The sequence below is a fragment of the Syngnathoides biaculeatus genome, chromosome 5 (assembly GCF_019802595.1).
Source record: "Syngnathoides biaculeatus isolate LvHL_M chromosome 5, ASM1980259v1, whole genome shotgun sequence".
Lineage (NCBI taxonomy): Eukaryota > Metazoa > Chordata > Actinopteri > Syngnathiformes > Syngnathidae > Syngnathoides > Syngnathoides biaculeatus.
In genome coordinates this window covers 14,614,383-14,641,763 of record NC_084644.1, presented here as the reverse complement: position 1 = coordinate 14,641,763, position 27,381 = coordinate 14,614,383, and the positions used below count along the sequence as shown (strand labels likewise).

General features: G+C 42.8%; 1 protein-coding gene across 5 annotated transcripts; it reads left to right on the top strand.

Moving 5' to 3' along the window:
• The first annotated feature begins 6 nt into the window (after positions 1 to 6).
• LOC133500639 (uncharacterized) lies at positions 7 to 25,380 on the top strand. 5 transcript variants are annotated; one of them, XM_061819609.1, is made up of 5 exons: positions 7 to 4,272; positions 14,745 to 14,845; positions 14,975 to 16,378; positions 17,419 to 23,075; positions 25,246 to 25,380. In XM_061819609.1, the coding sequence occupies exon 1, from the start codon at positions 717 to 719 to the stop codon at positions 1,653 to 1,655; it is 939 nt and encodes a 312-aa protein (XP_061675593.1). In that variant the 5' UTR covers positions 7 to 716; the 3' UTR covers positions 1,656 to 4,272; positions 14,745 to 14,845; positions 14,975 to 16,378; positions 17,419 to 23,075; positions 25,246 to 25,380. The 5 variants fall into 5 exon arrangements, with proteins under 5 accessions (XP_061675593.1, XP_061675595.1, XP_061675594.1 ...); XM_061819611.1 differs by having other exon boundaries at positions 15,602 to 23,075; XM_061819610.1 differs by having other exon boundaries at positions 15,545 to 23,075.
• The last annotated feature ends 2,001 nt before the right edge of the window (positions 25,381 to 27,381 follow it).

Genomic DNA, 27,381 nt, shown 5'->3' with positions numbered 1-27,381 from the left:
CCGTGGATAGGAGAAATTCCTTGGCAACTCCACCGCTGCTACAGCGCATGTTAAGCAGGGTGGATGTGAGGGACAAAGCCCCGCTGGGTGGCGTCCGAGAGATGTGGATTTTTGCCGAAGCCTGGAAGGAAAGAACAAAGGCTTTGGATAAAGTATGCGCTTCTGAAATGCAAAAAGATAAAAAGATAGCGCAACTTGAAGAGAATATTAAAGCGCTCGAATCTGACCAAGCTAAAGCGCAGAAAATCTTGGAGAAATCAGTGGCTTTTATTTCTTCAATGGCGCGTGAGAAAAGTAATAAAAGACCGCGTCGCATCGACCCAAAACAGGTCCGCTCTTTCGCTGTGGCACTCCAGGAAGACTGGGAGCCAGAGGGATGGAATGGCGACATATGGGGAGATGGCGACATGCAATATGGCGGGGAAATGAAACCTCAACCGCTGTATCCACAACTTGGACATCTCCAAGTTAAACCGATCTCACGAAGACGGGAGGAACAGCATGTTGTCTTGCCCGTCTTTGAAGAACAGCGAGATGAGAATAATGTACCTATAGTTGATAGGGAAGGAAACCCTATAATGAGGCGAATAGAACAGCCTCAGCCGCCGCCCAGAATGACGTAAACAAAAGAGGACTTCTCTCAGGAAGAGATAGCCCATTTAACATCAAAGTATCGACAAAAGCAGGGAGAACCAGCTGATTCTTGGCTCAGGCGGATGTATGAGGAAGGAGCTGACACCATAGAGCTTGACTCAGAGGACTTTTCGCGATTTGGAGGCTTGAGTTCAGATTCTCGAATGAATGCCGAGTTTCGTGCAAACGGGAGAGCAATGGCGGTAGGTGATTCTTTTTCGCTATTTGCCTTGTATGCTATGACAGCGCAATCTGTGTATCCAACGTGGCATGATTGGCCCGAGATCAAAGGGCCTTGGGTAACCATCCGCGACGCAATTCACAGAATGGGGAGATTGTGTACACGCGAGTCGATATCGCGAGCGCGTCATGCTTTTATTGATGAAACAGCAGTGCCAAAGGTGGTGCGTGATGCAATGATTCGAGACGCACCCCCCCACTACAGGTCTGCGATACTTACTATTTTGTTAGGAGCCGTCGATAACAGCTTCAGTGACGTAAAAACGCGCTTGTTGGAGTTGGCGACTTTGGGAGATTGGGGAGACACAGTACATCAGCCTTGCCCTGAGAATTACAGGTCCGAAACAGATGGCAAACGACCGCGCGCGAAACCGCCCGAAGCCGGGAGTAGTAGGCGGGAAATGTGGAAAGCACTCATTGTAGCGAGAGTACCGGCAGAAGAAATTGACGGGCTACCCACAAGTGCCTTGGCTGCAAGATGCAAACAAAGGGGATTGAAGGTAAATTGCTTGAGCAGCGGATCAAAGGGAAAATCAGAAATTGCTCAGCTGGCCACCATCATAAAGGGAATGATGACGCCGGCAGCTCAACCAACAGCCCCTCCCTTGGATGCATTTGAGGATGAAGAAGAGGAAGAGGAAGATACAGACTCAAGCGACGACATGCTAGTAGACACAAGAGGCCCCAGCTATGTGGCTGCTGTGAGAAAGGGCCGAGCGAAACCCAAGAGTAAGGGGAAAAATAAGGACAAGAGGTCACGTACCTCTGACCTCCTCAGCTAGGATGGAGGACAAACTCAGTCAACCAGCCAGAACAAAATTATCAATCGATGGTCAGTTGGGGACATCAGACCCCATGTTCAATTGGACACGGAAACCCTGATAAAATGAAGGGTGAAAATGTTCCACTGCGAGGATTGGGGGGACAAATTGTAAATGGAAAAGCAGTAATTCTTCCATTAAAAATTGGGAAAATGCCAATATGGAAATTTGAAGTGGTCGTCACCCCCATCCCAGAGTGGATAATTGGAATGGACATCCTGGCTGGAATGACTTTGTATTTGAGAATAGGTAAATTTCAATTTGGAACAGGAATTGATGTGCGGACAATATTGGTGGGAAAGGTAAAAATGACACCGTTTCCCATATCTTTGGGGAAAATGCAATCAGGACCTCCTCGAGCTGCGGAAATTATAGCTCAGGGGTCTGATGCCACAGTCAGTGTTTTATATCAAGGAGAGGAAAAATGGGTGAACGTACCCGTGAATAAATGTTACATGCGAGAATACTAATCATGTTTTCTTTTGTCAATAGTGGTAACCATATCTGTTGCAGCTTGGTGGGTGCTTGTTGAAGTGGGAGCTGCTGATTGGACGACCCTTGACGGGAGGACGCAGAGATGGAGGACATCCGGCGCCGAGGAATTGGAAATGACTGGGTCATCTGCCTCCTTGCCGTTGGTGCCATGGTCCAACTCTCCTGGGGAATGACCGAAGGTCATGCGTGCGTGACAAGCCAGTTCATCGGGATATCATCGAGGAACGACTTGGACGGCAATTGCAGAGGAGGATTTCACCATCGGGGAGGTTGGGGATGACGGTGATTTGAGGTGGGGGTATGTGGTCACGGTCATTCAAACACACTTGACTCCAATTCGTGACACCTGTACACACCTAGCTCAAGCAGTGGTTGAAACCAAGATATACTGGACAATTCACTTTCCCCCGATTCCGATATGTAACAGAATAAAAAGGGCATGGTATGATACTTTGTTGGGGGGAACGGGAACCGTATTGGGATTGGCAAATACTGCTGATAATGAGGTAACTAGGACCATGCTGTCCAATACTGGAGAACACTCTGCCAGGGCCTTGCATCAAATAGGGGTTTGGCTTCCTAAAGCTCTGGTGAGACAAAAAGAAAATGCAAAACTTTGGAAAACACTGTTTAATTGGGATATCAAATTATGGGACGAAGCAGAGAACGTGCTTCAGAACTTGACAGAACAGAGTAGTTGGACAGTATGTAGTATTCAAACTCTACACGCTGCGGCTCAAAAGGAGTCGTTTCTAAGGATAGTTACGTCGGGAAATTATCAAGAGTGGCGGAAGGTTTGGAACATTTCCGACTCTTTGTGGTTGACATTACATCCCGAACATACCAAATGTAACAAAAATAAATGTACGGGGTATTGGACCCAGTACAACGTGACGACAACAAAGGTGGTTTGTAAATATCAGGTTTTGCCTGTTATAACGACAAGTGGATATTGGTTTTTACACATGGACGGAGAGTGGTTTGAACCAAAAACCAACAAAACCTTTAAATCAGATTTATGTGATTTAACAGACCAAGGGTTGGCTTGCAGATTACAACATGCGTACTCGAATCCGTGCCTAACCGACTCAGAGGTTGTACTTTGTGATTGGACTAGGGAGCCAGCCAGAGAGATGATGTGGCAAGTTGGACCGCATACTCTCTGTGTGGCTACAACACAAAATAACTCACAAGTACCTTCGTTCCTTTTGTAGGATGCCTTCAAGATGTACACATATGGCGCTGGGGAAACATGACGTATCGTTTGACTAACTATTCGGAGTCCCGCAGGTTGACTGCGGTCCAGTGGGAGGTACTACGCTCCCCCTGGTCAGTGTCTCTGGAACGATTCAAATGCGCATTGGAGAGTTCTACAGACATCCAAAAACTCATCAAGTCACATGCGTCTAACATTTCCAGTCTCATGGTGTCAACTATGGTAGTAAAAGGGGAAGTAGTGCATGCCGCTAAATTAGTACAACAGGCGTCAGCTCATCATTGGTGGGACATCTTCACAGGAATGTCCTCCACTGCGCGTACTACTTTCTTGCCCCCCTTGATCGTGTTAATGATTGTTATTTGTGTGCTTACGCTATGCAATATGGGAACTTGCTATTATGTGCGACGCATCCGGCTTGAGGTAGAGAAGGAAATATATAATCGCCTATAATCAATTGCTTACATTTTGAGTGATGGAAAAACATCAAGAGTGGAATGAAGTAAGAATAATTTTGTGTTGTTTTTCCATAATTAAAAGATGTTTCGCAATAGCTTCGTATATGTTTCGCAATAGCTTTGTATAACCTAAAAGACGATCGCAATAGCTTTGAATAACCAGCAATGTCATAAAAAGATGTTTTGTGTTATATGATGTCGTGCAACGCCATTTGTTGGTAACAAAGAATAGTGTGGCGTCAGGCGGGATGAATGGGCCACTCACCCCTCCTTCCGCACACGCTTAGAGTATAAAAGGAGAACTTTAGATACTCTCGGTAGAGTCTGCTGCGGGTTGCGTACGGATGCCCAGCCGGTATTGAAGCTGCTCTCTACCTGGAGTGTTGGCTCTCCCTCCTATTGGCGCACGGTAAGAGCTGGATATTCTTCTAAGAGCTGATTGGATATTACTTAGCTTCATACCACGTGATTTGTGCTTGTGTTACCATTTCTGTGTAGGACCAATAAAGTGCCAATTGTTGGTAGCCAGAAGTGTCTTGTCTTCATTTCTGAGTGCCTATCTCCGACGAACCTATTAAAATTTGATACCGAACTCCTGAGCGAGGTATCAGAAATGTTTTAAAACAACCAGGTTGGATACAAAAGGAGGAGAAAAGGATCTCTACAGGTTGGTCAGACAGAGGGATAGAGATGCAAAGGAAGTGCAGCAAGTAAAGGTGATTAAGGATAGCAATGGAAATATATTGACTGGTGCCACTAGTGTGTGTGGAAAGACTACTTTGAGAAGTTAATTAATGAAGAAAATTGGAGAGAACGGAGAGTAGAAGAGGCCAGCGTGAATCACCAGGTAGTGGCAATGATTAGTAAGGGGGAAGTTACAAAGGCACTGGACAGAATGAAAAATGGAAAGGCAGTTAGTCCTGATGACATACTAGTGGAGAGGTGGCTGTGGAGTTTTTGACCAACTTATTCAATAGAAAACTAGCTGGAGAGAAGATGCCAGAAGAATGGAGGAAAAGTGCTCGTCCCCATTTTTAAGAACAAAGGAGATGTTCAGAACTGTGGAAACTATAGAGGAATAAAGATGATGAGCCACACAATGGAATTATGGGAAAGAGTAGTGGAGGCTCGACTCAGGACAGAAGTAAATACAGTGGTACCTCAGTTTTCGAACATCTTGGTTTTCGTACAAATCGGTTTTCAAACAAAATTTTTGAGATTTTTTTTCTTTAGTTTTTAAGGAAAATCGGTATTCAAACACGGCGACCAGTTGACCCACGGCGATTTGTTCTTGTGCTTTTGAATGCACCCCCGAAAAAAACGGAACGGACGTAACGCGTGACGGCGCGCCAACCAGTTGACTCACAGTCTAATCTGCTCGCGGACATTTTCCAGTACTTAAGTGAGTTTTTTTCTTGAAATTGAGCAACGTTTAACCCCCGATCATGGCTCCAAAGAAGGCAAGTGGAACTGCTGGTGCTGAAAAAAGGAAAGTGGTGCGTAAAACTGTCGACTTCAAGAAGGATTTGATAGCCGAGCCCGAATCTGGTGTGTGTCTTTCTGGGCTATGGAAGAAGTATGGCATTGCGAAAGCGACGATCAGCACCATTCTGAAACACAAGTATGCCCTCAAAGCAAGTGATGTTGCTAAAGGAGCAACGGTGTTGACCAAGCAGAGGCCACAGATCTTGAAGGAAGTTGAAAAGTTGCTTCTTATTTTCGTGAACAAGCAGCAGTTAGCTGGGGATACTGTTGGCGAATTGGGGGGGGGGGGGGATGTCGTCTGATAAGGCTGAAGGCAGGAAGGAAGTCTCAAGTGCCGATATTAAAGCTATCTGCGCTAAATGGAATGACATCCATAATTTTGTAGAACTTCATCACCTGAATAAAGCTTAATGTTGCAGAGCACTGCAAAATTTTAATGATGTTGTCATGAGCCACTTCAGAAATGTGCTTAAAAGATGGCAGAAACAAACAACATTAGATTTGTTTTTTGTGAAAAAGGGGCGGGTTACCCCCACCAAAGGCACCTGAAACTGTTTTGCATAGTTTTTTTCTTTTGTTCCATTAACACTACCACTAGTTGCAAGTTTCAGTTCTTTTTTACGTTACATACTTTATGTGCAAATAAAAAGCAATTTGTCTGTCTCCCCCCCCCCACAGTATTGCTTGTTTAAAGTTATTCTACACTTTTATTCATAAAAAAAGGTTTACAAGGAGTCGCTACAGATACGGCAATGCAGTCGCAGCCAACCATACTCGACTAGGCTAAAGCATACATTTTAAGCGAAAATAAATATATTTCTTAAATGATTTCATTATGTGAAGTATTTCAACTATACATGTATTTCTACTCTGCAGTTTAATATCATGAAAAGCTTAAAAAAAATCACTTAAATATTTTTTAGGCTTGGAAAGGATTATTTCATTTTCCATTCATTGTAATGGGAGAACATGCTTTGGTTTTCGAACATTTTGGTTTTCAACTGGGCTTCTGGAACGGATTGTGTTTGAGAACCGAGGCACCACTGTATCTGTGAGCAACAGTATGGTTTCATGCCTGTAAAGAGTACCACAGGTGCATTATGCTTTGAGGATGCTCGTGGAAAAGTACAGAGTAAAGCCATTCATGCTCTCATTCATCGATGTTGCGCTGGGAACCAATAAAACTCTTTTTTGCTTCATTGGTCCATATGTTGCACTAGGGATGTGCCTTGTATTAGTGCGCCTTGCATCAATGTACCTCAGGTAATATAGTGCATAAGGAATCTGATGTGGCTTTTTGTGGGAATGGAAAACACGATGCACTGAATCCGCAATAGGTGAAGCACGAAGTAGACAGGGATTACTGTATTGCGGGAAGACACATTAATAAGTCCCCAGTGCGGCATTGACTAATGAGAGCATGTGTAGTTTGATCTCGTGAGATGATTTGCTTCGCATTGTCGAAGCCTCACCCAGCAACTTCCACCCCACCTTCCCCTTTCTCCTTTCTTTCTGTCATTTTCTATGCTGTTGACTGTCTGCTTGATAACCTCTTGTATTGACAATTCCGCCAAAGCGCTGTTCCTCCGAAACACCCAAGAGGAAGAGGAAGTTGATGACGATCAGCAAAAAAGTAAAACTTTTAGATATGCTCAAAGACGGCAGATAATGGCACTTTTGTGGTGTGCCATTATGACGTGAATGAATCATCGGTGCAATATATAAAATCAGTGAAACCGTTTCAATAACTTTTAATAAGCAAGCAAAACATGTGATGACACCACAAAATAAGAGGTTTGCTCGAATGGGAGCTGTGATACCTTTGTGGAAAGCGGATTGCAGAAAAACAGCCCGATGACGGTGATGAAGAAAGTGCTGATGAACTACAAGCTGCAAGGACAGATTCACCCCCCTCGAGGATGAGTCTTTTTGGCAAGCAAAGGAAGGTTTTAAAACTTTCAAAGGTGTTCCAGCCTCTGAAGCATGCCTCTCATCATTATTTGGAGGACGAATTTTCACAAAATATCGACAATATGGCAGGAGCTGTTGAGTTTAGCAATTGTGTTGATGTGGTTATGTCCTTGTACAGGGGAATATTGAAGCGGAAGGAAAGACAAGGTCAAAACCCTGTTTTTCTCCAAGTTAAAAACATCAGTTACACCGTCAGCCTCTCCAGCAGAAGAGTTTCTGAGTGAAGAATCGTAATTACGTACGTGCTGCAATAAAAAACGGTAATGTGCAGCACAAGGTTTTATTTAAGATTTAACAATACACTCATACTTTTGAAAATGTTTGCCTGAAATTTGTAAAGTATAAATACGTACTGTACTGTTGACAGATTTTAAACATTTTGGTATCCACCTACACACAAAAAAACAATACCTCATCTCAAAAGTAAAAAAAAAAAAACCTCAGCTATGTACATCGCCAGCACCTTCTCTGAGTGAGGAATGTTAAATCTGTACTGCAATAAAAATGTTATTGTTATATTTTTATTTTTTAACTAGACACTTGTACTGTTGTAATTTTTGTCTCAAGTATGCTCAGTATAAATACTGTGCTGTTGACATATTTTAAACATTCTGGTATGCACATACACACAAACTAACCCAAACCTAACCCGAACACACAACTCCCCATCTCAAAGCTAAAATACTCAGCTACATTGCCAGCGCCTCTAGCAGAAGAGTCTACAAGTGAATGGCAACTATACAGGAATATAATAAAAATTTTCATTATACATTTATAATGGTGTATTTATTATTTATAAGGTTTTACAATTAAAGATTGAACTAAAGAGCTTTTTGTCTCCAATATGAAAATTACGCAGTTTTTCACTTTTCATGGGTGGTTCTGGTCCCAATTAACCCTGAAAAATGAGGGATTACTCTGTGTTGACAGTTGACACATTCAATTAGAGAGTCTGAGGTAAGGCAAAGAACCATGTTTGATCAGGGTTCTGCCTCCCCGCACATCTCTGTCAATTTTTGAAACTATACCGGTTCAATTGTGACACCATTGCCAGCATGCTTTGTGAAGGAAGCTTGATTTCATCATGCATATCAGTCCTACAACACATTATCTGATAAGATCTGGAAATAATATCAGAGTGTGTGGTGGAGAATGTGATCTGTATGGGATTTACAAAATCTGAACCAGCTAGGAAAACATGAACTCCTATCCACTGTGCCTGATTTGATAGAGGTGAGGCCAGTGGAATCAACCAATTGTTTTTGTTTAAATGGGTCACATGGTTACTCGAGGAGATTCATGTGAATTTTTCAGTGACATTCTATTTGCTGGGGAATCAGAACCAGAATGAGATTCAGAAATAGCTTTTATTGCCAAGTATGGAACAACACACAATGAATTTGTCTCCAGCAGTCAGTTCCGCCCTGGTACGACATTCAGAACAAAGAACAAACACACAAGAACAAAGAATAAGAGACATTTAAGAACAAGAGACATTTATTTACAATTATACCTGATAACAGTCACAGATGTGCAAGATGCAGTCTTCTTCATTTAGAATAGATAAGAGATAAGAGTGTGTCAGATGTGCATTGATCGGTAGCGCTTACCTGATGGAGATAGCTGGAAAAGCTGGTGACCATGTTGTGGAGGGTCCGAAAGTATTCTGCCCGCTCTGGACCAAGTTTGAGTTGTGTGCAAGTCTTCAAGGGTGAGTAGGGTGGTGCGGACATCTGTTTAGCAGTTTTGATTGTCCGTTGCTGTCTGAGTTTTTTTTTTTTTTTTAATGGTAGCCCCAAACGAGACTCTGATGACAGTACTGATGACCACTGTGTAGAACTGTCTCAGTAGCTCTTGATACAGAAGCGGCAAGAGATATACACTTTGCTGGGACTTTTTGAGGATGGAGTTGATGTTCGTCTCTAACTTCAAGTCCTGTGAGACTGTAACTCCTAAGAAGTTGAAGGTGTTGATGGTTGACAAGGCCCACGGGTGACATTGCAAGTAACAAATTGTACATTAGTAGGAAACAGTTAATGCAACCCTATGGGGCACAAGCCAGTGCAATCTGTAGGTGGGCCCCAAGTCTGGATAAATCCTAAAGAATACCATACCTGATTGGTCGTTGCCCAGGTTAACAACTCCCGCCCCCAGTGCTGTTCAACTGCAGAGCATCGATGGAAATTCAGCTATTGTCGGTCGAACACAAAGAAGAAGGAAAGCGGATTTGTCAGCCGGAGAAGAGGAATTTACAGAGCATACAATTGAGTGTAGGGCCTTTGAATGTAGGGACTATGACAGGAAAAGCTCAGGAGTTGGGTGACATGATGATTAGGCGAAAGATTGATATATTGTACATCCAAGACAGCGGGTGGAAAGGTAGTATGGGCCGAAGAGCAGCGTTTAATTGTTTTACCATGGAGTAGATGGGAAGAGAAATGGAGTATGGGTTATTTTAAAAGAAGAGCTGGCTCAGAATGTTTTGGAGGTGAAAAGAGTATCAGATCGAGTGATGAGGCTGAAATTTGAAATTGAGGGTGTTATGTATAATGTGATTAGTGGCTTTAGCCCACAGGTAGGATGTGACCTAGAGTTGAAAGAGAAATTCATGAAGGAAGTAGACGAAGTAGTCCGGATCATCCGAGAGAGAGTGAGAGAGAGAGTTGTGATTGGTGCAGATTTCAATGGACATGTTTAAAGGAAACAGGGGCGATGAAGAAGTGATGGGTGAGTACAGCATTGAGCAAAGGAACTTTGAGGCTTCGGAGGTTTCGGCATGTCCAGAGGCGAGAGAGTGAGTATATTGCCAGGCAAAAAGAGCGAGAGGAAGACCAAACAGAGGTTTGATGTGAGGGAAGACAAGATGGCAGTGGGTGTTAGAGAGGAAGATGCAGGAGATAGGCTTAGATGGAAAAAGATGACACACTATGGAGACCCCTAATGGGACAAGCCAAAAGGAAAAGAGGAAGAAGAAGTAGGTAACAGTATTTTGAGAAATTTCAAAGATATTTGGGGTGTCTGTGCCTCATGGTTGTTGCTATGTAGCAACATTATGGCTTCCTTGTTGCAACTTTTAAAAGGGGAAAAGCCCAAGGGTAAAAACCTCCTAAAGGAGTGCAAAACTCCAGAATTAAACAGGAAATGGAGCAGTTCCATTCTTTGGAAGCTTATTGTTGGCAAATCAATTTCAAAGTGAAATAGGGTACTGTATTTTTTCCCATGATACGCTGTGACATTTTTGCAGATCGCATTGATCATATACTATATACTTTGCAGGGATTTGCTCATGAAACAATCAAGGGGCTTGAACTCTTATATAATATTCAAAGAAGCCATCGACTAACTCTACTTAAACATGCCACGGCGTTAGATGCCATTCTGGCACGGCAAGGCAAATTCACTCTTCATATGTTTCCAAAAGACCCGTTTCGTTGTGAAAAATGGATTGCACACATGGAAAGGACAACAGCTTTGTGGATTACAAATGACAGGTAGTTGTGTATGGAGCTTTTAAAAAATAGTTGAGGGGGACTAATTTGTGTCACTGTTTATCTCATATGTTGTGTGTGAATTTAGAATAAATCTCCTTGGTCAAACCAGCAAAATACAACAAAGCACTTGTATTGCGTTTAAGACAATTTCATCACACACAATACAATACAACACAAAATAATAACAAAATAGAAGTACAAAGACAGTTTAGTAGCGTGTAACACAAGCTAACTACCAAAACGACATATAGTCACTATGTTATTTCCAGCGAATATTCCGGAAATTTTAGGAAGTCATACAAGGACAGAGATTAGAGAAGAAGTGGGACAGTGAGAGGACCGAGGAAAGGTGAAAGGAAAACATTGAGATCCGACGTAGGGAAAAGGTAGAGGTGGCGATGGCTAAACAAGAGGCATATGATGACAAGTACACCAGGTTGGACACGAAAGAAGGAGAAAAGGATCTCTTCAGGTGGGCAAGATGGAGGGATAGAGATGGGAAGGATGTGCAGCAGGTAAAGGTGATTAAGGATATAGATGGAAATGAAGAAATAGTAGTGTGATGAAAAGATGGAAATAATAATTTGAGAAGGTGATGAATGAAGAAAATGATTGAAAGAGTAGAAGAGGCAAGTGTGAAGGACCAGGAAGTGGCAATGATTAGCAATGGGGAAGTTCAAAAGGCACTAGAAAGGATAAAAAATGGAAAGGCAGTTGGTCCTGATGACATACCAGTGGAGGTATGGAAGCAATTTGAAGAGGTGGCTTTGGAGTTTTTGACCAACTTATTCAACAGAATACCAGCGGGTGAGAACATGCCTGACGAATGGAGGAAAAATGTGCTAGTTCCCATTTTTAAGAACAAAGGGGGCTTGCAGAGCTGTGGCAATTATAGAGAAATGAAGTTGATGAGCCACACAATGAAGTTATGGGAAAGAGTAGTGGTGGGTAGTCTTAGGTCAGAAGTCAGTATCTTCAGACAAAAGTATGGTTTCGTGCCTAGAAAGAGTACCACAGATGCATTATTTATCTTGAGGACGCTAAATGAAAAGTACAAAGTGCACACTTTGATGGTTTGGACATGTCCAGAAGCGAGAGAGTGAGTTTATTGGTAGAAGTTGTCCTGAGGATGGAGCTGCCAGCAAACAAGCAAGAGGAAGACCAAAGAAAAGATTGATGGATGTTGTGAGGGAAGACACGAGGACGGTGGGTGTTAGAGAGGAAGATGCACGAGATGTGCTTAGATGGAAAAAGATGACATGCTCTGGTGACCCCTAACGGGACAAACCGAAATGAAAAGAAGAAGATGAAGAATTCTGGAAATTTCAGAAAGGCAGTGTGGCATCCATGTACATGTGTACTTCTCCGAAAGCAACAGTATTGATAAAAAGCTCCATCGACAGCCATCCTTGTCCTTATAGAAACAGTCTAGAAATCCTCGTCCAACGACGTAATCCTTCTCACAGAACGTAACAAAAAAACTGCTTCATAATAAGTTAATAAAGTACGCAAGTCAGGGGTGCTAAAGGTGTCGATGCACGCTGGCCGCCGTTAGCAGTGGCACAGACCGCCATTAGCGGTGGCGTGGGCCATCATTTACCCTGATGCGAATGTGGGTCATGCGGGTAGGCAGGCGACCGTGTGCTGTTGCACCTGGAGCCACCAGTGTGTGGGCACCCCTGACTTATTTACTTCGCCCGGCATGGGTCCTCCTGAGTCCGCTACATACACAAGACTCGTCAAAGGGTTAGGAAATCGAACAATTATGGGGCAGTCATTTTGAATAGTTCATCTGGTCTCTCGTCCTCCTCGTCTGTCTGGCGAGGAGTCTGTTGTTAGGTTAGAAGTGGTCCGCATTTCATCTAAATATGGCTCTAAACATTATGGTAAAATGGCCCCGGTAGCTTTACTTGCTTCTGAGATGTTCTATTACTCAAAGAGAGCTTCAGTCTCAGAAGGGGCATCAGAAAAATCCGAAAATCGCTCTTGCTCATCTGCCATAGCATTTGGCACAGCGTGCTTTCTGTGGTGATTGTCCCAGTGTGAAATCTGCAAATGACATCACAGACGAAATGGCCACCACTGGGATGTTGAGTCATACTTACTTTTATTGTATGTATGTAGTTTTGATATCAATACCAACTTTAAAATGTATATTTTGGTTTCAGTGGCACTTGAAGGACAAGGCACTGGAAATGGAAACCATTGTGCTTGATACATATTCACAATGAATTTTGTGTATTGTTTGTATGGGAAATTAAGCCCTTCTCAATGCTCAGATGTGGGTACACAGTGGTGACACACGGAGGTGTCATGTCTACATCTATTTGGAAACCAGGGAAGGCGCAGCTATGCAAGGGGGGGTTTGAGCCATTTAACATATCTTTTAGCAACTCCACTACTGTTAAACAACTTCCCCCACTGGGGTGTAACAAATCTGGAGACGTGATTGGCCTCCATATGTTGTTTTATTCAATATCTATTTGAAAATCTTTAAGGTATGGTGGTTTGTTGCAAAATCTGGCAGATATTTAGTTTTTTAGGAGTATCCATTCTGGAACTGTTCAGGCCCCAGGTGAATGGATTTGGACTTTGATTCTGGTGCATAGAATTGCGCCCCCTGTGCAGACTGGATGGACTTTCAATGCAACAGACTCTGGCAGTGTTACAAACAATGCATATTATGGAGGAGGGCCACAGTTTAAATGTCTTTTGTTTCCATGAGTGTAGTTTGGCACATTAGATTCCACAATTGTATCATTGGTATTTTACTGGTCTATTTCTTTTTGCCAATATCATGTACTGCGCTGTTTATTCGTTGTCTTCTAGTTTTGGGGCATTTCATTTTTGTCACGATAGAGGCTCTAATGGATGTTTGTAGAATCCCTTCTCCTCTGTTCCTCGTACCTTTAGTGGAGGGGGTCTTACTTGACGGGAAGCGGTGGCGCCTTTGCAACCCAGGGAGGTTACACAGTCAAATACATAAATTTAAGTTATTGAGTTTGAGATTACAATTTGGTTTATTTGGCTGTCTGGTGTTCACGTGGTGCCTCATGGGTGAGGAGGGGAGGAAGGGAGTGTTTCGGCCTTATTAGAATCAGTGTTTTTCCTAGTTAATGGTTAACCTTAAGTACATGACTCTGAGCATTTTAGGATTTCTTGATCAAGTCTCCATCCACCCATCCATCAATTTTCTCAGCCACTTATCCTCGCATGGGTCACGGAGTTGCTGGAGCCTATCCCAGCTGTCCCAGCTGGTAGGAGCCAGGGTGAACCTTGAACTTGTTGCCAGTCAATCGGAGGGCACATCGAGACAAACAGCCGCACTCACAATCACACCTAGGGGCAATTTAGAGTGTCCAATTAAAGGAAGACTGTCCCTAAAATTCATATGTCCAATAAACCCTCCAATGTGAAGTAATATTATTATTACATATATTTTGGACATCAATTGAAAAAAAAAAAAAATAAAGAACATTGTTATGTAAACTGTATTTGGGAGGAAATTTTGAGATTTCCAAAAGGTAAAAATGACACTCTTTTCCTGTCACATCCATGGAGATTGACCCGTCCTTGATGAGCATATTTCCAGGAGTAAATCAAAATGTCCTTGAAATGGAAATGGCTGATATAGCCGACAAAGCTTTATGGGTGTCCAAATTCAAACGTATGCCAGCCAAGCTTGAAGAAGTCACTCGCCAGAAAGTCCAGCTTGGCCAAAGCCACAAATGGAGCAAAATTAAAAGCCTGCCAACACCCAAGAAACTTGTCTATGACAGATGGAATGCTCTTCCTGACAGTTATAGAAACATGAAGACATATGCATTTGGGGTATTATCCATTAATCTATCCATCTTTGGATCAACATACCTATGTGAGCAGATATTTTCAAAGATGAACTACATCAAATCAAAATATTGCACCCGCCTCACAGATGAGAGCCTGCAGTCCTCGTCAAGATTAAAGTTACATCTTACATGCCCGATGTTGAGAAGCTGACCAGTGATGTCTGAAAACCGAAGTCACATTAAACAGGTAAGACCAGAATCCTGTCATAAACATATATTCACTAACAAAGTAGCTGTTTTTGTATAGGGATTTCTGATTTTTGTCAATATATATTTGGAATGACACTTAGGGATATTATCATGTTTTGTTGCTCAGGTCTGAGGACAGCTGGATTGGTTCCGTGTCAAAAGAAAAGAGGATGCTGCTGCAATTTACTCTTGCACTGGCTTGCGAGCCATTAGCACAGAAATCAAACTTAAAACAATTAATTTGATTTTATATACTTTACCTTTTCAAAAGGCTACTGTTTTATTTTTATAAATGCAGGATGCGTTTTATTGCACTTTGTTTAGTGCCCAGAGAAGGGGGACGTTATGCACATGCCATTTTGTTGTTGTTTTTTTTTTTAAGTCCTCAAAATAAAAATTACATCACAAGTCAGATTTATTAATTACATTTCTTTAATTTCATCAACAGAGTGAAACATAATTCATTAAATTTGTAATTAAGTTCAACTTGAGGCAGTATCGTACAACAGAGAAGTCACACGGTGAGTCGTAGGGATTTGCGAGTTTGGACCCTACGTGTGTTTATGAATCGAGGAAGATATGACCAATGATTATAAAAAGTTTACAGCAAATGGATTTATTATAAAGGAATATGCAATACAGACGTCCGGGTCTGATTGAGGTATCTGCTGTACATGAGATGTGTGTCTTCTGGCAGGATAGGCAAAGAAGAAGACAAGAGCTGCCCGGTAAAACAAGGTTTTTATATGAATAGGTCCATGGTAGAAGTGGCTGCCCCCCGACAGTCAGATCCTGGGCCGGGATGGTAACTTTCCGCTCCTTATCTGGTGTCCTTCGCCTCCACGGCAACGCCTGGGAGAGGAGGATGCCACCAGCCGGTTTTCTGCGTGCAAAGATCAAGGACAACCACCAGCTCCACAACACATCTTTGTCTGATGAGCAAATAGACAACACTTTATCTGTTGTTTAAATGTAAAAGGTCATATTTAAGCAAATAATGAAAGTACAGTAGTCTTCATCGTTCTCTACAGAATGTAATGCAGGAAAATAAACCATTAATCATGAATGCTCATTATGTATTTGTAGCCAACTTAATCATTTTGATAGAAGGCTAATTTAGCTAATATATATACATACAGCATATGTTGCCTTCATTATAAGGCTTATATCAGGCTTTTAATTTTTTGTTGCTCCAGACATAAATTATTTATTTTTTTTGGTCCAATATGGCTCTTTCAACATTTTGCGTTGCCGAGAAAGAGTGCTATAGGTTACCTCTGTGCCTTTGCAAAGACTCAAAATGAATTGTGGATTACCGGAGACGTAGCACCAAAGGAAAAAGGCCCAACATATATTTGCTCCTTCATAATAAGGGGGTTTCAAAGGTACTTTGGTGGTGTTCAAAATGATTTGGAGGCCTTTTCTCATTTTGTACAACTGTAAAATCTGTTGCTGATGTCTCTTGAATTTAGATGTGCCCCAAAATGGTGTCCATTCATCATTTTCATCATCCACCAAAGTCTCCCATCCGGTATGTATCAGATCATTTGTCATATACAATTTATTTTGTCTTTAAGAACTGTGTCTTGTTCCATAATCTGTCGGGACCTAACTACTTCAGGGAAGGTATTTCGTCTAGTTGTCCCTATAGGTTTGGTGTCTTAAAATTGCTTCACTGGACTTCAGCTATTTTCAGATAATGTAAATCTGCACCAAGCATGTAGCCAGTCTTTTGCTCACCTCCCCCTATTTTACAAAATGTCAAATTGTAGGAATAATTGTGATCACAATTGTCATACATCTGCTTCCAATAAAGAAATGCTTTGCTCTGCTATAAATAACATGGCAGATAGCAAGAACAAAAACATCTAATCATCAGAACTGTTAGAACTGCTGCCTGTTTTAATTTAGTGTTCTCTGTCCTAGTTTCTATAGCTGTTTGCAGCTATTCTTGCATTGTGTGGATGTTGTTGTATTCCCTGCATAAAGGCATCACTTAACCAACTTATAACCACTGCTATTGCCCCGACAAATTCAAAATTGGCAGAAATATATCCACTATTCAGACAACAGAGTAATGATATTGTTGACCACGAGGATGACGTTATGACTTCTTTTCGAGACCTGTTCTCTGATCCAGAAGATTACAAGTAATTAGTGCTATATTTTCCTCCGAGTGTAAGCCAAAAGGGTGATCTATTGGATGATTTAAGGATTTGAGCAAATGAAGGATAAACAGGAGGAACTGTTTCCTGTTAAAGAAATGATGACCACACATGTATTCATCAATCTTCCACACATGCACACGCACATGAACAAACATGTACACGTTGTTTCAAACTGTGTTGCTCGTCGTCTCCTTTTTGTAACATCCATGTAAATAAGGGGCGTCTTAAAACTAAATAAATAGAGGTGCTGAGGAGAAGATCATCAGAGAGTGCAGTGGTGAATTGTACGAGACAGTTCCTGTCCTCTCTCCTCGTGAGACTTGAACTGGTGTCTTGGCTTCCTTTTTTGTCCTGTTTAATTAATGTCTGATTGGTGAACCTGACATTTACTTGGTCCTTCAAGCCGGATCTCAAGATACCTGAGGTTTCCAGGGGCTGAGTTGACATCCAGGCAAAGACCGTGGCCACGGCACTTGAGACCTCGACTTTGCATCAGGCTGAGGGTTGACGAGAAGACGAAGGAAGTAAAGGCATCTCTGGTGAGTAGGAAACTCACACACTCATGAGGAATGAGTGAATGCGCGTCTGGGTGACTGCGGCAGAACCAAACCTCGAGAATTATAAAACTGAGAAAAGGGCAAGGTGTGTTCTGTACTTGAGCTCCATGAAACGTCTGCATGTGTAAAAGTGTGAGTGGAGGTTCGCTACCTCATTTGAAGTTTGTAGAAAGCAAATGTCCTACTAAAATAAAACATCTAAATTTGTGGATAACACAATATGACTTTGCTGGCCAGCTCAACATACACACAAAAATATATATAGTTAACCTGCAGGATAAAATAAGAGAAACACACACAAAAAAAACAACAACAAAAAAAAAAAGCTGGACTCAAGATGATGTGAAAATGGCCATAAAAGGTATCACATCTCATAAAGTTGATGTAACATAATACGTCCAGGGAACGCAAGACTTGAAAAAATTTTACCGCTTAAATGGTGTGGAAGTACAATAAATTTGGATGAAAGCAAAGTACTTTTTCACAGCAGCAGGGAGTTCGAGGGTTAATATTGCGCACCTCTGCTCGATTTAGAAAAAAAGAACAAATTATTCTGCCATTGGAAGAGCAAAATAAAATAACAATGAACCATTTAAAGAATATAGAATTGGAATGACTGCACGTTTTAAGCAAACAGTGGCATTACTGAAGATCACACTCCAGGGAGTGTGTATCAAGGGCAATTAAAAAATGCTCTTCATGCAAATTCAAATAATCCTACAACACAATGGATTGAAAAACATTGGGTTGACAAACCGACAGCTTGTAACATTACGTTAACCAAGCACTACACGCAGAAAGAGTGCTACAAAATAAGAAAAAGAAAGTTGACACCTTTCTGACAGAGGAAGGAGAAATTTATGGAGCTTTATGCGAAACATTTAATAATTGTGGCCGCAGATGAGGAAGAGAGCAGCCATCTCCCCATCAAAAATGTCACAACTAATGCTCCCAAAATGCAACTTTTTAATTTGCCCCGTACGTTTGTTGGGAAGAAATGGCTTGCTGAAACTAGGACATGGCTTAATTCCCTCTCTGACAGGAAAAATAGAAGTAAAAAGAAAAAAAGGAATTACTGGGAGGACAGTTAAATATCTTACAAAATAGGAATCAGCACTCTATGATTACACCTTAGATATTCTAAACAAACCTCCCACAAGAACAAGAGATTTCTTGCTGCAAACAGCTCAAGACATGATTGAACAACCACAAAATGACGAAGGAAGTGACTCATTGCACGTGACTATGTAGTATAAGATACTGTAAACTTATAACAGCCCACACTAGACAAAATCATGATTATCTGTACTCAGATGGTATATCAGTCGTGGTGGCAGGAACAAGACTGACTGACAAACTAAATGCACAACACAAGGAATGGACACCATCACACACGTCATTACAACGGGAATGGAAGAGTTTGGGACAATTTGTTTTGGTAGTACGAAATGTTCCTGATTGGACAGAAAAAGAACCAGATTTGGATTGGGACGACTGAACTGTACAGACAATATCTTATTGGACAGTCTTAAACAATCTGAGACCAGATACTGCTGTATTCACGGTGGTATCACAATCTACAGAGCCGATACTGGAAAAATAGAGGAATAGTGACAACTACAGGAAACACAGTTACACATGCAGAGCTACTACAAAATTTGCTCATTGCAGTTCAATTACCAAAAGAAATAGCCATATGTAAATGTGCAGTACACACATCAAATACAGACAAAGTATCATTAGAAAATGGATTTACAGATAAAACAGCAAAAGAAGCTGCAGCCAAAACCTTTATGGGATTAGCTGACCATGTAACAAATGAAGACATACTTTGAGATGATGTGTTAAACAAAATGCAACAACAAAGCTTACCAGCAGAACTAATAATGTGAAAAAAATAAGGTACAACATTACAAAATGGGAATTATGTCAGCAGAGATACAAAAAAAAATTCTACCAAAAACATTTTTTAAGTGGGCGGCAATCTTGAGCCATGGGAAGTCTCAGGTCTCAACAGGGGGAATGGTAGCCCTGGTACAAAGTCATTACATGATCCATGGATTTAACTTGTATGCAAAAAAAACTTTTTGTAGGGCTTGTTTGATCTGTGTGCGACATAATCCACAAGGGAATATGCATCCAAAACGTGGTCAGTTTCCTCAAGCTTCACATCCATTCATCCCTCCATCCATTTTCTTAGCCGCTTATCCTCACAAGGGTCGCGGGGTGGGCTGGAGCCTTTCCCAGCTGTCAACGGGCAGGAGGCAAGGTAGACCCTGAGCTGGTTGCCAGCCAATTGCAGGTCACATGGAGACAAACAGCCGCACTCACAATCACACAACAATGCGGGAGTCACCGAGGCATGAGAGGAGGACTCCATGTGTGCCTCCCAGTGAATCAGTTGAGCACTTTTTCAATTCCTCGGCAGAGTCTAATTGCTGGGGATTCCATCTTTGGGCTTATGCTAAATGAAACCCCCACTTTCTTCTCACCATTTGCCATTTTAATGCTACCTTAAACCCGAATGCCATACAAAAGAGTATGTATACTATGTAAGAAGTATTTTAACTGAAAAAGCCTGAGGAACATTTTTCCATTATTACGATTATCTTTTTTAAAAATAGGAAGCAAAACTGGTTGTTATTAATGTAGAATGCAGCTAACAAGGTAAACTATAGTTACATCACATGCATGGCCCCAGGGCCACTAATGCGTGCCATTCCAACAGAAATACCAACACGATATACCCTGGAGGTAATGACTAAAACAACTCCTAACACCACTTGTCAGAAATGGAAAAGTGTTTATCCAACAACTAAGGCAGTAAATGATAAACTGATATTTTCTACTAATGTTGCATTGGCTAATTTCTCCTGTGTTAGCTTTACAGGGACAGATTTTAAGGTGGGAAGTCTCAACAAAACATGGTGTCATGATATCCATCTGCAAACTGCCCCACTGATCCCATGCAGCGATTTGTTGTGTTGGTGTGTTGGTCAAAAGTTGTATGACACACTGATAAATGCAGCAGGAACGTGTACACTGGTATCACTGCTCTTATCTGTGACTGTGTTTCCATCCAAAGCAGAGGATATACAATTGGCTGCATCCATCTTTGGACCTCCCCTTGGGTTCTCCCGAAGGCGAAGGTCCTCTTGGAAAGATGGAGATCTGACCACCATTGATGCAAATGGCATCCCAACGGCATACCAGATGAATATAAGTTAGTTAACGAGATTGCTGCAGGATGGGAATCCATCTTGTTATGGATAACTGAATAAAAACGTTGACAGAATCAACTACATACATTACAATGCACAGAAACTAGGTAATTATACAGAAGCGGGCTTTATTGCTATGAGGGAACAACCAGCTGCAACCTCACTCATGACGTTCCAGCACCGCATAGCGGTCGACATGCTCCTGGCCGAGAAGGGTGGCGACTGCTCAATGTCCGGTGACCAGAGTTGTTTATTCCAAATATCACAGCACCTGATGGGTCATGCACAAGGGTGAAGGAGCACTCTGGTTTGAACACATCAGCCAAGGTCTGAGTGGTGGGGGGAAAAACAAAAAGTTTGGAAAATCTAAAAATTTGGTGTTCTCTGTCCTAGTTTCTATAGCTGTTTGCAACTATTCTTGCATTGTGTGGATGTTGTTGTATTCCCTGCATAAAGGCATCACTTAACCAACTTATAACCACTGCTATTGCCCCGACAAATTCAAAATTGGCAGAAATATATCCACTATTGCCACAACAGAGTAATGAAAGTGATATTTTTGACCACGATGATGACGTTATGACTTCTCTTCCAGACCTGTTCTCTGATCCAGAAGGTTACATGTAATTAGTGCTATATTTTCCTCCGAGTGTAAGCCGAAAGGGTGATCTATTAGATGATTTAAGGATTTGAGCAAATGTAGGATAAACAGTAGGATAATGTAGAAATAATTGTAAATAGTATTAAGTAACTTCTTCTGACTGCAATGAAGAATGCTTTGCTCTGCCTGCAATGACGAATGCTTTGCTCTACTCTAGAAAATGTGGTAGCAAGTTTAGGATAAACAGGGGGAAATGTAGGAATAATTGTGATCATAATTATCATACATCTGCTTCCAATAAAGAAATGCTTTGCTCTGCTCTAAATAACGTGGAAGCCTCCTAGCAGGAGATAGCAAGAACAAAAACATCTAATCATCAGAACTGTTAGAACTGCTGCCTGTTAAAGAAATGATGACCACACATGTATTCAGCAATCTTCCACACATGCAAACGCACATGAACAAACATGTACACCTTGTTTCAAACTGTTTCCCTCATCTCCTTTTTGTAACATCCATGTAAATGAGGGGCGTCTTAAAACTAAATAAATAGAGGTACTGAGGAGAATATAATCAGAGAGTGCAGTGGTGAATTGTACGAGACAGTTCCTCTCCTCTCTCCTCGCGAGACTTGAACTGGTGTTTTTGCTTCCTTTTTTGTCCTGTTTAATAAATGTCTGATTGGTAAACCTGACACAAATGAATCCAAGTTGACCTTACTGCTGCTATGTTTAAAGCTTTTGGCATTGTCAATAACACTTGGAATGAACTTTCTCACTTCAGAGAGAGCCAATGTTTCTTCTTCAAACTTTTCACAAGGACCCAGTCTCCCTTCTCCACTAATATGGCCTCCTGCTGAGAGCCAGGAAGATCCTCACCACTTGGTGCTCGTGTTTGTCCGTTTTTCCAACATTTTTCTCATATAGTCAGCTAAATTCAAATCATTAGTGTCCTATTGCTTCTTAAATTGAGGTAGTTTACAAAATCTTCCAAACAATGTTTCATGGTGTGTGTAGGAAAAATTGTAAATATAATTATGACACATTTGCTGCAATGATGAACTATTTCTGCTTGCAATGAAGAATGCTTTGCTCTGCTCCAGATAGTGTGGCACCCGGTTGACAGGACATAACACATAAGAACAAAGAACATCTAACCAGCAGAACTGTTTGAACCAAGACCGTCTGTTCTCAGTTGAGAAATGATTGCAAACTTGACCACACATGTACTCAGAAATCTTCCACACACATGCACACACATGAACAGACAGGTACACTGTGTTGTAACTATGAATTGCTCCCCCACCTCCTTTTAGAGCTGGAATACCCATATAAATAGGGGCAACTGAAAAAAACAAGGAGATGAGCAGAGGATCATTAAAGAGTGCAGTAGTGAATTGAATAAGTCAATTCCTCTCCTCCCTCCTTGAAAGCTGTCAAACTTGAACGGAGTGTCTTTGCTTCTTTTTGTGTCGTTTTTCGTAAATGACTAACTGGTAAATCTGGCATTTACATTGGTCCTTTGAGGCGGATCCCAAGATAACTGAGGTTTCAAGGGGCTGAGTCAATGTCCAGGCAAAGACCGTTTCCACTGCACTTGAGACCCTTTCCGGGACTGGGCCTCAGTTCTGCATCTGGAGACTGAGGGTTAACGGGAAGCCAAAGGAGTGAAGACATCTCTGGTGAGTAGGAAACTCACACGCTCATGAGGAATGAGTGAAATGTTCATCAAGGTGAATGTGACAGAAGCAAAACCTTGAGACTACTAGTACCTATCAAGTAAAAGAGATAGTCTATAAAACTGAGAAAAGGGAGTCTGTGTACTGTGCAATGATTAGTAAAGGGGAAGTCAGAAGGCACTACAAAGGATGAAAAATGGAAAGGCAGTTGGTCCTGATGATATACCGGTGGAGATATGGAAGCTATTCGGAGAGATGGCTGTGGAGTTTTTGACCAACTTATTCAACAGAATACTAGCGGGCGAAAAGATGCCTGAAGAAGGGAGGAAAAGTGTTCTAGTTCCCATTTTTAAGAACAAAGACGATGTTCAGAGCTGTGGGAAATATAAAGGAATAAAGTTGATGAGCCACACAATGAAGTTATGGGAAAGAATAGTGGAGGCTAGACTCAGGACAGAAGTAAGTATCTGCGAGCAACAGTATGGTTTCATGCCTAGAAAGAGTACCACAGATGCATTATTTGCCTTGAGGATGCTCGTGGAAAAGTACAGAGAAGGTCAGAAGGAGCTACATTGTGTCTTTGTGGATCTAGAGAAAGCCTATGACAGAGTACCAAGAGAGGAACTGTGGTACTGCATGCGTAAGTCTGGTGTGGCAGAGAAGTATGTTAAAATAGTACAGGACATGTATGATGGCAGCAGAACAATGGTGAGGTGTGCCTTAGGTGTGACAGAGGAATTTAAGGTGGAGGTGGGACTGCATCAGGGATCAGCTCTGAGCCCCTTCCTGTTTGCAGTGGTAATGGATAGGCTGACAGATGAGGTTAGACTGGAATCCCCTTGGACCATGATGTTCGCAGATGATATTGTCACATGCAGTGAAAGCAGGGAGCATGCAGAGGAACAATTGGAAAGATGGAGACATGCACTGGAAAGGAGAGGAATGAAGATTAGCCGAAGTAAAACAGAATATATGTGCGTGAATGAGAAAGGTGGAGGTGGAAGAGTGAGGCTACAGGGAGAAGAGATAGCGACGGTGGAGGACTTCAAATATTTAGGGTCAACAATCCTGAGCAATGGTAAGTGTGGTAAGGAAGTGAAGAAATGGGTCCAAGCAGGTTGGAACAGGTGGCGGAAGGTGTCTGTTGTGTTATGTGACAGAAGAGTCTCTGCTTGGATGAAGGGCAAAGTTTATAAAACAGTGGTGAGGCCGGCCATGATGTACGGATTAGAGACGGTGGCTCTGAAGAAACAACAGGAAGCAGAACTGGAGGTGGCAGAAATGAAGATGTTGAGGTTCTCGCTTGGAGTGAGCATGTTGGATAGGATTAGAAATGAGCTCATTAGAGGGACAGCCAAAGTCGGATGTTTTGGAGACAAGGTTCGAGAGAGCAGACTTCGATGGTTTGGACATGTTCAAAAGCAAGAGAGTGAGTATATTGGTTGAAAGGTGCTGAGGTTGGAGCTGCCAGGCAAAAGAGTGAGAAGAAGACCAAAGAGAAGGTTTATGGATGTGGTGAGGGAAGACATGAGGGCAGTTGGGGTTAGAGAGGAAGATGCAGGAGATAGGTTAAAATGGAAAAAGACAAGCCAAAAGGAAAAGAAGAAGAAGATCACACAAATAAATCATTGAAAAATCTCACATTATGATTTCTGGATTTTTCTTTTTTCTTTAACAGTGGACATGGACCTACGATGAAACTTTCAGACCCCTCCATGATTTCTATGTGGGAGAACTTGCAATATAGCAGGGCTTCAAATACTTATTTTCTTCACTGTAGAATTATTTTATCAGATTGCTGATTTGTGCTGACATTCGACCTGATGGATTGTAATTTTTCACTAAAATAAGGGGCAAACTCTTTGCATTTATCAGCTGTTATGAGTTCTGGAGTGACAGTATCTGATCGGGGGCTTTGATAGCTTATCAAACACAGCAAATAGACTGCGAGTATTGTTAAAGTTCTTACTGATAATTTGATCAGGTCAAAAAGAATTGCTGCACAGAGTGGAGCTCATCTCTGGTCCATTTTAGTCAAATGCTCCCTCCCGGCTCCACATACTATGCCGGCGCTATGTCAATCGATTTTGCAGCATAATTAAATTTATCATCCATTAATTTAGGTTCATTTGTTCAAGTTGACACTGCTCCATGATCCCCCCCTGAATCCCAGACTGGTGGCCATCCAGGCCACCAAACACGAGGCGTCTGGGTGGACAGGTCAGGAGGACGACCCGGACGCCAAGTACCAGGGTCCCCACGGGGCGATTCGGGCGGACGACCTCTGAGAGGAACCCAACGCCGAAGCAGGAACCAGAACGCGGCAGGCCACTGCTCCGGACGAGAACCTCCCACGCCGTCGTTGCAAGACGACCAGGGATTGGTCGCCAACGAGGCCGGGTCATGAAGCGGCTGGGAGCCATCTGGAGTGAATAGGATGATGGAGAGAAGGACCAGAGCAATGACCACCATCATCCCGTAGTCTCTCCAGGTCCAGGGTGGCTCCACCGAACTCCCCAGCTCCTCCTGGACAGGAACGTGAGAAGGCGGCGGCGCCAGTACAGCCCCCTCCTGGACAGCAACGTGAGAAGGCGGCGACACCACCGCCCCCTCCTGTACAGCAACGTGAGAAGGCGGCGACGCCATCGCCCCCTCCTGGACAGCAACGTGAGAAGGCGGCGACGCCATCGCCCCCTCCTGGACAGCAACGTGAGAAGGCGGCGCCAGTACCGCCCCCTCCTGGACAGCAACGTGAGAAGGCGGCGCCAGTACCGCCCCCTCCTGGACAGCAACGTGAGAAGGCGGCGCCAGTACCGCCCCCTCCTGGACAGCAACGTGAGAAGGCGGCAGCAGCATTACCAACTCCACCTCCTCCTGGACGGGAGCGTGAGGCGGCTGGGGAACTGTCGCCACCTCCTGGACAGCAACATGAGAAGGCGGCAGCAGCATCACCAACTCCACCTCCTCCTGGACGGGAGCGTGAGGTGGCTGGGGAACTGTCGCCGCCTCCTGGACAGGAACGTGAGAAGGCAGGTGGAGGACGTCAGGGAGCCTACCCGGATTGGACAGGCTTAGTCCTCCGGCAGACGGTCTACCTTGCGTCGGTCCCGGTGACGCCGGGTCTTTCCTGCTGGGTCCTGTGATAGCCAGTTCGTTCTGTCACGTCCCATCGGAAACGAGAGTAGGACCCAAATGCAGGAACTCGGAAGACGCAAGGTTGTTCAAGAAGAGACACGTTTATTATATGCCGAGGTCGGGGATCGAGCAGGCAGTCTGGTGCAGCAGCGGTAGTTAGGACGTCGGGGGAGAGAGCAGATGAGCGAACAGGCAGGAGTCGGTACACGGGAGAACAATCAACGCAGGCAAAAGTATCAAAGGAGTCAGGCTTACAAGGTTGGTCAGAAAACGGACCGAGGTCGGTACACACAGGTTCAATCAGGGATACGAGAGTGCTGGAACGGGACATAAAGCTCAACGAACTGGCCGAGGACCAGTCATCACCGGGTCCTATATATGCAGGGGATGATCAGCCCGCATGAGGCGCAGGTGTGTGCCTCCCAATTAGCTCTGCCGCGCGGGCACCCGCACAGCTAGTGCTGATGCGGCAGGATCATGACAGTCGTCACACCTCTGACCTGGAGAAGCACATTTTCAAAACTGTTTGCATTGGTTGCGCTCAAATATAACAGCAAACTATGAGAGAGCTGGAGAGTAGGAATGATGTCAGCATGGTTGCCGTACGCGCAAGTAGAAAGTGGCCTTTAATTGTTGGATTTCTCTTTAAGACCACAGGTTCGTGCTATCTTAACTAGCCTTGTGCCTAGCAAAAATGAAGCATGCTCAGATGAGAGGCGAAACTTCTTCTTCGATCGATTCAATGCCCTGAGAATGACATGAATGGATGAATGAAAATATTCAGTCAGTCTAGTCAGTAAGTCAAAGGAAAGTTATCAGATATGCTTGTATAGAAATAGTGTTGTAGTTAAAGTTAGAGATGTTTTGACAAACCTCACGTTGTCTCTAGAAAGGACAGCATGTGATAGATACCTCTGAAGATCTGTCAATTGTTAGATGGATGGAGCGAATGAACAGCAAACGCTACTATGCTTCTATGTCTCACAGTCAGTGAGGCTCCCTCGTTTCCCATCTGGTTGGGATCTCAGGGCAAAAGGGGCACATTAGTGCTAAGATGGAAAACTCAAAAGCTTAAAAAAAATCTATTTCCATCTACAACAGCGCAGAGAACTCAAACTAATTTGCCTAAAAAGGCAACCATAAATTTGAATCTAAATCAGTGGAGCTCTATTTT

Coding starts and splice junctions, on each gene's coding strand:
- LOC133500639 (XM_061819612.1), top strand. CDS start 717: ATGTATGAGGAAGGAGCTGACACCATAGAGCTTGACTCAGAGGACTTT.